At 40.5% G+C, this 9,473-nt stretch overlaps 3 protein-coding genes across 4 annotated transcripts; 1 reads left to right on the top strand and 2 right to left on the bottom strand.

The window, feature by feature from the left end:
* Positions 1-240: 240 nt before the first annotated feature.
* LOC128741245 (brahma-associated protein of 60 kDa) lies at positions 241-2,410 on the bottom strand. Of its 2 annotated transcripts, none has more exons than XM_053836912.1 (4): positions 2,313-2,410; positions 2,098-2,254; positions 1,832-2,031; positions 241-1,774 (listed from the first exon to the last, which is right to left on the bottom strand). In XM_053836912.1, the coding sequence occupies exons 2-4, from the start codon at positions 2,236-2,238 to the stop codon at positions 577-579; spliced, it is 1,539 nt and encodes a 512-aa protein (XP_053692887.1). In that variant the 5' UTR covers positions 2,239-2,254; positions 2,313-2,410; the 3' UTR covers positions 241-576. The 2 variants fall into 2 exon arrangements, with proteins under 2 accessions (XP_053692887.1, XP_053692896.1); XM_053836921.1 differs by having other exon boundaries at positions 2,098-2,250; positions 2,313-2,408.
* Positions 2,411-5,602: 3,192 nt separating this feature from the next.
* Positions 5,603-6,336, top strand: LOC128732489 (cytochrome c oxidase copper chaperone). Its single transcript, XM_053825747.1, has 3 exons — positions 5,603-5,701; positions 5,809-5,992; positions 6,060-6,336. Exons 2-3 carry the CDS (start codon positions 5,841-5,843, stop codon positions 6,142-6,144), a joined length of 237 nt encoding a protein of 78 aa, XP_053681722.1. The 5' UTR covers positions 5,603-5,701; positions 5,809-5,840; the 3' UTR covers positions 6,145-6,336.
* A 70-nt stretch (positions 6,337-6,406) lies between these two features.
* LOC128745232 (protein CWC15 homolog) lies at positions 6,407-7,364 on the bottom strand. The gene is made up of 2 exons (XM_053842263.1): positions 7,151-7,364; positions 6,407-7,077 (listed from the first exon to the last, which is right to left on the bottom strand). The coding sequence occupies exons 1-2, from the start codon at positions 7,279-7,281 to the stop codon at positions 6,516-6,518; spliced, it is 693 nt and encodes a 230-aa protein (XP_053698238.1). The 5' UTR covers positions 7,282-7,364; the 3' UTR covers positions 6,407-6,515.
* Between the last annotated feature and the right edge of the window lie 2,109 nt (positions 7,365-9,473).

Here is a 9,473-nt window from a genome sequence, read left to right as displayed (position 1 = left end):
CTGACAAGAAAATAGTTTGAAATATTTCTATGTTAAGAAATAATTTAAATTATTTCCAGGAATCCTTTATTGTGGCTGTGACAGTATTAATGAGTAATGAGTAATGAGTTATGTCAGACGACGCATCATTCAATCGCTGTTGCTTATTAGCTACCAGACCGGGCCGATCTGTCGGCAGACAGAAGGGTTAACACGTGTTCATTATGCCATTATGGATATCAATAAATTTGTTCCGCAGTGTTGATATTCTAACGTCTAGAGCAAACTTTATTGTATAGGTATAGTTTACGTTATGCAATATTTAATTACCTCTCACCACATCGATCGAAAAGATTCGGAATTCTACAATCTAGGTTGTTACCGTCGTAAATGAACGTCTAAAGGTGAAAACGCAGCTCGCGCCATCGTCTCAAATCTTGTCAAAACACCAGTGAAATGCCTTACCTTAAAAGAAACTGCGCTCGCTGCACTGCTCTGATGCACGACGGGAAAAAAGAACAAATATCATACCCGACCCAGTTCGGGGCCCTAACCTTGCAGTTCGCTCGGTTCCTCCTGGGTCCCGTCCGGCCGATTCTAGGAGTTTCTGATTCCGAGAGCCTGCTCCAGCTCGGCACGCTTTTGGTTGACCTTGGTGAAGAAGTAGCGCGAGACGGCCTCCTGTGTCCACGGCTGGTAGTAAAACTCGGCCCGACGCTCTTCCTCCGGATTTCCGACGATGTCGGTCATCGTTTTGAGATCACGCGTCTGCGAGACGATCCACTTGTGGATAAATGTTTGCGGGTCCTTAGCGAAGCTAAGGAAAAATTCCCGGTTCGTTTTCAACTGATTGATAGTTTCGACGGTGTCATGGATTTTGCTGTCCAACGTTTGAATCTCCTGCTGGGAAGCCGTGCTCAGCAAGAAGTTATTCATTTGATTCTTAAGTGTGTCGTCCACCTCGACATCAATATCATAGCAAGCAGTTTGCTTGCTTTCCATGCCACTTTCAACGGTAATCACATGGTTGATAACAATTGGATCCGGTGGGTGCAGCAGAGGATTCAAACGCTGCGGAATTTCAGCAAACTTCATGCGCTGACAGCCGAAAATCTGCTCGAGATACTTGTCACAAGTAATATATTCCCGTTCATGGGCATCCTGTAGTTTGTGCGTTTTAATATATTGCCAAAGGGCGGATATTATGACCGGTCTGGTTTGGGTGTGAACACCGAGCAAACGGGCCAAACGTGGATCCAATTTAAACTGCAACGGTTGATAGTCCAACAGTAAAAGAATTGTGCAGCGCACATTGCGATCCCCGGGACGCTTCACCTGGAAACCGTCGGTTTCCTGCGTGGAATGGGTACGGTGCCATTCGACCAGATGATTATCCGGTCCGTACAGTTCCTTGTCCAGCTCAATGACCAGCGATTTAAAAAAGCTGGAAAATTTACGTTTAATCTTGTTCGGGTCGGATTTGTTGTCTTCCAGCAGGCGACCCTCGACCCGAAGCTCCCAGGAAGCTACCGAACTTTCCGACCCCGGATCAGCGCCTTCGGTCTCCTTGCTCGGGTAGAATGTGTTGGAAATAAAAATACGCAGCTTGCGTTTTTGCTTCATCGGACGCTTCAGAGCTTCCTGAATGTCCAAACGTTTGCGCATGATGGTGGCATCCAGCTTTCTCTCGAATGCCAACAGGTCCATATACGCTTGCGATTCCGGAACCAAATCGCGCACCTTCTGAGGCAGAATCTTGTCCGCTAGCTTCTTCTTCTTCTTGGCGGGATATTCACTGAAAATATTTCATTTTGATTACAAAACAGTCGCTAGAAAATGAAAATGATTTTACGTTTTCGCGGGCGGCTGACTGATGGCGCTTCGATTGTCAGCCGGACGCTTGCTTCCGCTCGATGATCCGCTTGGCATCGGCGAACCACGCATGTTGCTACCCTGGCCGAATGTTGGTTGCATCGGACGTTGGTGCATCGGTGGTGGATTTTGTGGCGGTGGCCCACCAGGCATTTGGGGTGGAGGAGTATATCCGCGAGGCTACATCAAAACCAGAGTGATAAGTGTTTGAGTGCCGCGATTTACAAGTAAAACAGCAAAACTTACCGGAAAGTTATTGGCCGGTCCGTACGGACGCATTCCCGGTGGAGGCTGGGTTGGCTGTCCTGCCGGCGAAGGGGGATAGCGCTGTGGTCCGGGTGCGCCAGGAGCACCGCCTGGACCAGCCGGAGGAAAGCGCTGCGACATCGTTTCTGATAGCTACCTAGTGAGTATTATACCTTCAAACGCTCGTCTACCACAAATGAAACAAATAATCGTACCTGACTGATAACTTTTTCACGAATTTTACTGGAAATTTTCAATAAACAGTAAAGAGTAAAACCAAGCCACAGCAACTTCCAACACTCAGCGAGAAAATTTGACAGTCTTCGGCATTTTGTTTTCACACACAAACACCAATGACCAGAAGAGCAGGGTCGGTTTTAGGCTTATATATGCCTACCGTGAAGTGTTGCCAACGCTATATCTGTAGGTCAGAAATTTGTGAAATTTAAATATTGTCAATTGCAAGGAAAATTGTACTATCCAAAGTGCGATATCGCTCATAAAAGTGCTATTTTGTATTAAATCATTTCGGTATCTTCGGCGCACTTTTTCGTTATCTTCCAAGCAATAAGTGCGCCGAAGATACCGAAATGATTTAATGCAAAATAGCACTTTTATGAGCGATATCGCACTTTGGATGGTACAATTTTCCTTGCAATTGACAATATCTATGATATCCAAAATGCAACACAATGCAAAATTAGTTATTCGCTAATATTTTAGTTTGTTGACTATCATACGCGATCAATCAAAGTGAGCTGAGATCTATTTAAATGCTTTTTTTCATTAAAGAATTCCTAGCAGCCAAATTTCCTAAATTTTTTCGTGCGACGAAGAAGAAAATGTCAACTCTGTCAATCGTTTCAATTTCCGTCATTCATAAAATGAAAATAGCTCACGCAACGCATTGTCGTTGTTCTGCAGCTGGGAAAACTTGCACGACCAGCAGAATTTTTTGCAGAATAACATTTATCATGCCGTCCTACACAAATACATGCGCGCTAATTTCGTAAACATTGCTGTGATTTTTAGTTCGGACGATGAAAAATTATGATGGACGGATTTCAAAACGGTGCGACAAATTTAAGAAATATAGTCAGTTGACTCAGACTATTCAAAGTCCACGGATCGGAAGGTAAGTGTGTTTGGATACAATCAGCATAAGAACTTTTGGATTATTCGTTATATACATCCAAGAAAAGATGAAAATTGAAATGGCTTTCCTTACTACGACGGGAATTAGAAATAAACCTTGAAATAAACCTTATTTACGTGAATTCAACGCAGTTTGCGTATATGTTAATGTTAATATGTCAGTTAGATATTATTATGCCATATGAATAAAACGGTTTGCTTTGCTTTTCCTGTAAATCTTATGTCAGATATAAAACAAACACATTTAAATATTCATACAGCCCTAGATACAGCCTATAATTTTTTGCCAGGTTTTTTCCCTAGTTTTTTTTTCCATTATGATGACTGAAAATCACATAACTCCCTGTAGAGAAATCTACCTAATCCTTTTATAGAAAAGGCATATGGATTATTTTGAATATAAATACTAAAACCAACCAATATACATTAGTAGACAAAAGCGTACCCAGTAAACCATTTGGTTTGTATATCTCGATTGCAACTTAGGTATACGAAATCATATCTGAACAAAAAAGTTATATTTCACTCCATATAAGAACATATATGTACCAATGTGGAGACGATATCCGTGCGAAAATTTTGACAACTATTTGTAATTCTATTTTGCGCAGTTTTTATAACACGTAACTAAATACTCCTAAATATATGATATAGATATAATCAAATATTGCAATTGTCTATCCTGCTTTATAATTCACAGTCATGAATTGTCTATGAAGATACGCACGACTGCAAAACAACTTATTGTTCACTTCGATTTGACATACTCTAATCATTATACAACTCCAATATGAAATTAACATGAAAAAGATTTAATGTGAACTTTCTATTACGATTTTGTGTTATCTGGGAAACCCCTGTCACCTAAGTGACAAACCGTGTCACCTAGGTGACAAAGCGAGTCACCTAGGTGACAATTATCACCTGTTTCGCGGCGACTCCAAATAGTCACGTCACTCACCTCGCAGAATAAGGGTGAATATAGAGCTTGCTAAGCCCCGTGCAAAAGCTACAAAAACATATCGTTTTTCACTCAATTTACTGGGGTATAACTGGGGGAAAACAAAAACAAACGTGTAAAATCAATGTAAAATCTAACAACAGCAGCAATAAATCGCGCGTCGATGTGTGCGTACGATAAACGTCAGCAAGCTCAATATGCTAATAAAACTGTGGTCGCCGTGGTCGCGTTCTAAAATTAACAGCGTAAACTCCGTAAATTTGACTCTATTGCTAATCTGGCATCACTGTAGCTGTAGAGATATTTTCAACCCTGCCGAAAGTTCTGACATTCACCAAATCGAAAATCGATTCTCTTTTTATTGCCCTTTGCATTGAAAGTTGGATTTTGAACACACTTGTTCAGTCACACATTTTGTAGGTGAGAAAAGTTGCCAAAATTTCGTTTGAAAACCCCATGAATCTTGGTTGATTCCTATTTGAATTCTAATGCTTACGTAGAGTTGTTATCGACGCTAAGAATAATATAAAAATAGTTACTAAATACATAATTCCGCACATAATTCATAACTTGAACAAATATGCAGCATATATAAAATAAATGGAAAATTAAATACTATTTGCTTTTCCTACAACTGGTATTGGCGCCACTGCTAAATCAAATGTCAGCTCAGATGGGAGAGTTGTAATGATGGGAAATGCCGATTAAAATCTATAACGATTATTGATAAAGTTTTTTATCGTTAATAATTACTAACGATAATATGATAGCACAGAGAACAGACATCCATTCAGGAACAAATTTTTCGGGAATTCTTGGATAAAATTTCAAATTAAGATCACCTAATATGCTAGCGACACCACCACTATAGTTTCCCAACTAAATGATTCATTTGATTTGCACACTGACAACCTTTGGCTCCTCTGGCGCTAGTATATATGGACTATATGCGTTATGCTAGCGCCAGAAGCTAGCTGTTGTGAGTTTAGTGTAGAATTTCTTGCGCCTTTAGCGACACCATCACTATAGTGTCCCAACTAATTTGACATAAGTTTTATCCAAGTGGGGACATTTCGCTTGGATGTCTGTTCTCTGTGATGATAGTATAATCAAAAATACGTAAGAAATAGAACAAAAATGTTAAAATAATAACAAGCCAAGAAGAAGGTTTCACTTTAAACCCTCCAATTTTCGATATTCTTCCCTGATGATAAAGTTTGATGATATTATCGATATAAGACTACTAGCGATATTATCAGTAGCACACTTTTCATCACAGTTTTGAAGGTTGCACTTTATAACTGTGCAGTCCAATTGAGTGTGAAGAGCGCAATACTTTAGTTTCTTTCCTTATCCTTCGTCTCTTCATTCTTATTCTTCATCGCACACAAAAGCGCAGAGCGCACGCACGGGATCTTTTCAGCAGAATTTCTTGCTGGTACTCGGTAGTTTTGTGTCGGTTCGGTTTAATACTATATACATAATACTGTAAGTGGTGAAATAACTCGTAATTATTTTCTTACTTAACCTGTGTCTAGTCATTAAAGTGCTAATTGTGCGAACAATCTCGAATAAAAAGCTTCTGCGTTTTCAAGGTCGCACACAGTATTGCAAATAATAAGACACGATGGGTAACAACGTAAGTGCAAGTCCTGTCGCAGCTTTACCGGCAGCAGCCACCACCGATTCAAAGCTAGCAGACCCGTCGGGCAAAACGGAAAAACCCAAATGCAAAGCTTGCTGTGCCTGTCCCGAAACAAAACGTGCTCGTGATTCCTGGTAAGTTACAGCATACAAATGCCTAAAAAATGGTTATATAATGGTTTACTTTCTTCCCATTACTCAGCATTATGGAAAGGGGAGAGGAGAACTGTGGCGAGCTGATCGAAAAACATAAACAATGCATGCGGGACATGGGATTCAACATCTAAAACTGGCGCGCACTATGGCCATTCGATTGGTAAGACTGATTGGCTAAGCCTAGTTTTGGCATCAAATCTCGCCCCGAGTGCTAAATTCTTAGATTACTGCTTCATAATGCCCACCCCATGCATTGTAAATATAGCAACTAACTAGTACTTACGCATTATTTAATTTCATCTATTTGATATATTTTGATTAGTACGGTTTCTGTACTTCATTAAATAAAAATGATTACAGAATAAAAATTACACAGCCATTGTTACTCTCCGAAATCATTAAATTTATTGGACTTCTTTTCGGTTCTAAGATGAACACGATTACAAGCACGTTACAGTAGATTATATAGGTACATTACAGAACATAATAATAAAACTTTACCCTACTTAATATACTTATCCATAAACTTCTTGTGGAACTCGGACCGCAACGAATCGTTAATGAACTGACTGCCCTTCTTTTCCGGCTCGGAGCGGGCGCAATTTTTAAACACCACATCGTCATCCCAGCGTCGTTTGACCTTCAGTTCGGCCTTCGCCGTCGAAGCATAGTTCAGCAACGGATTACCGGACAGGATGTTCTCCATCCGAATGCGTTCCTCTTCCTGTCGCTTTTCCAGCTCCTTTTTCGTTGCTTCCTGTGCCCGTTCACGTTTTATTTTGTTCAACTCTGCAAGCAGCGCAGCCGTGTCATCTTCGTCCGAATCGGAATCCGAGTTCTCGCTATCTACCGGATCGTCGGCATCCAGATTCTGTGGTCCTGCGTCGACTTTCTGGCGCTTGCTGTTGTTAGCATTGTTCGATTCGATCGCTCGCCGTACCACCGAAGACGGAGGCGCTGATGGTCCCGCTTTGCCTCCAGATTTGTTGTCCCGTTCACGCTTTTCTAGCTCATCACGGAAGTCACGGCTTCGCAGTTCTTCCGAAGTGCCTTGACCAGGATCTCTGTGAAAAGAACAACGTAATTCATTATTGTTTGTTAAGGTTAAAGGAAAACAATGGGGTAACAATTCCATACCTATATTTTAGTTTAGTGTGCGAAGGAAGATCCCTGCTGCTGTACTGCTTGGATAAGGCGCTAAGATCCTTTTCGCCACGGCCACTGCCTCCACGGGCCGGATCGAATGTCGGTCGAGCGGCAGTGGTCATTTCCGACGATTATCAAATCAAACGATTGAATATTTCACACAAAGGTGATTCACACTTCACTAAACAAAATCTTGCTTTATTCGTTTCTGTCACACTGGAACTGATGGGACAGGGACTGGCTGTCAGTTAGTCACTGTAGCAGAGCTGCAAGATTTTCTTTAAATGTTTGGTGTTTTTCAAAGTGGCCTAAACGTACACTCCAAGTTAATATAGCTTGAAGCTACTCAGAAATTCCTCAAAGCTCAAAAATTCTAATTCTGAACGTATGTAGCGCTCATGCATATATAGTTTCTATTTTTTTACCTATGATAAATATGAATTGACTATACCTATCTCATCTATCTACCTATCCAGGTAACCCCCCAGCGCTACACAAACCTCTGTATTAGTCATATATCATCATTTCAGAAGCTGATTAGTCATATACCAGAAATTTAAATACTAATTTGCAGTATTGTGCAATTACCTGGTAGTCTGTTCTCTGTGCTTTGAGCTTGTTAATTCTAGATAGAATTAACAAAAGGGCGAATGTCGCAAATGTAAACAAATCGGGTGAGAGTTACTTTTTCTGGACCAGCATATAGCAAAATCAACCCTCACTCGGTTTGTTTACGCTTGCGACATTCGCCCTTTTGTTAATTCTATCTTCAATTGAGCTAAGCCCAGTGCAAAAAGCTACAAAAACTTATCGTTTTTCACTCAAACGTATGGTTTTTTACCGGGATAATGAGCGTAATAGAGTGTTTTGCGCGTTGATTTTAAAAATGAACTAATTGCGCAATGCTCTTAATTCCAGCCAGGTAACGAATAAGCAATAGTATAACCAGCAAATCAATCGTTTATTAGCATCCCTGGTGTTTTATACTGCAGGTTGCTGTTTATCGACTGCATAACTGTTGTAAATTGGCATCCACAATTCTATTTAAATTCTTGTCGGTAACTAGCTGCAAATAAGCAACTTAAATGCTTATTGTCTTGCATTTAAATTGCATTGGAAATGCTTATTGGCTATCTGGTTTTTTTAGAACGAAAAATAGGTGAAGTTGAATGTTTCCGTGGCAATAAATACCTTAGGTCCCGCACAGAGTAAACGCGACAGCGACGCCACACGACTTCGCTCACATTTGTTTAAATTTTTAAATTCGTAGCCCTGTTTCCGACGAAAAAGTGCTGCGTATTTAAAGACTGGTTGACCCGACAAACTTCGTATTGCCACTATTGAAGGGGAGGGGTCTCAATTCACCATAGAAAAGAAAATTGCCTACAAAAACACCCACATGCCAAATATGGTTCCATTTGATTGATTAGTTCCCGAGTTATGAGGAAATTTGTATTTCATTTGTACAGGAGCCCCCCTCCAAAGTGGTTCCATTTGCTAGATTAGTTCTCGAGTTATGAGGAAATTTGTATTTCATTTGTATGGAAAACCCCCCTCTTAAAGGGGAGAGGTGTCATAATTCCCCTTCTAAAGAGGGGAGGGGTCTCAATTTACCATAGAAGAAATTCTTGTCACCAAAAACACCCAAATGCCAAATTTTGTTCCATTTGCTTGATTAGTTTTCGAGTTATGCAGAAATTTGAGTTTCATTTATATGGGAACCCCCCCCCCCCTCTTAGTGAGGGGAGTGGTCTCTTACCATCGTAAGAACCTTCCCTGGCCCCAAAAACCTCTACATGCAAATTTTCACACCGATAGGTTCAGTAGTTTTCGATTCTATAAGACAGACAGACAGAAATCCATTTTTATATATAAGATTTAAACGAATGTGAACGAAGTCGCGTTTATTTTGAAGGTACCCTTACGCATACATTGATGCGCAATCTCAACTTTTTAATACAGCAAAGTTTCGTTAATTGGTGGTTCGTTAATTGGGCGGTTCGTTAATTGGGCGTTCGCTAATTGGGCTATGTGACAACTTGAATGTCAAAATTGTATGGAATTTTCGAGTTTAGAATTTTCTAACAACTGTCAGTCGGCCCAATTAGCGAATCAGCTGGAGTGCAGTCGTGGCCCAATTAACGAATTCAGGCTGTATTGTCAATTGCAAGGAAAATTGTACCATTCAAAGTGCGATATCGCTCATAAAAGTGCTATTTTGCATTAAATCGTTTCGGTCTCTTCGGCGCACTTATTACTTGGAATATAACGAAAAACCCAAGTAACAATTTCTGGCTGATCAAACGCTTTTATA

The sequence above is a fragment of the Sabethes cyaneus genome, chromosome 1 (assembly GCF_943734655.1).
Source record: "Sabethes cyaneus chromosome 1, idSabCyanKW18_F2, whole genome shotgun sequence".
Lineage (NCBI taxonomy): Eukaryota > Metazoa > Arthropoda > Insecta > Diptera > Culicidae > Sabethes > Sabethes cyaneus.
The sequence above is the reverse complement of the archived record's forward strand: the minus strand, read 5'-3'. Positions and strand labels throughout refer to the sequence as shown.

Excerpts from the sequence above, each read along its gene's own strand:
- LOC128732489 (XM_053825747.1), top strand. The coding sequence starts at position 5,841 with ATGGGTAACAACGTAAGTGCAAGTCCTGTCGCAGCTTTACCGGCAGCA. Across the intron at positions 5,993-6,059 it reads AAACGTGCTCGTGATTCCTG|CATTATGGAAAGGGGAGAGG; the intron begins GTAAGTTACAGC and ends CCCATTACTCAG.
- LOC128741245 (XM_053836912.1), bottom strand. The coding sequence starts at position 2,238 with ATGTCGCAGCGCTTTCCTCCGGCTGGTCCAGGCGGTGCTCCTGGCGCA. Across the intron at positions 2,032-2,097 it reads GACCGGCCAATAACTTTCCG|CCTCGCGGATATACTCCTCC; the intron begins GTAAGTTTTGCT and ends GTTTTGATGTAG. Across the intron at positions 1,775-1,831 it reads AGTCAGCCGCCCGCGAAAAC|TGAATATCCCGCCAAGAAGA; the intron begins GTAAAATCATTT and ends AAATATTTTCAG.
- LOC128745232 (XM_053842263.1), bottom strand. The coding sequence starts at position 7,281 with ATGACCACTGCCGCTCGACCGACATTCGATCCGGCCCGTGGAGGCAGT. Across the intron at positions 7,078-7,150 it reads CACACTAAACTAAAATATAG|AGATCCTGGTCAAGGCACTT; the intron begins GTATGGAATTGT and ends TTCTTTTCACAG.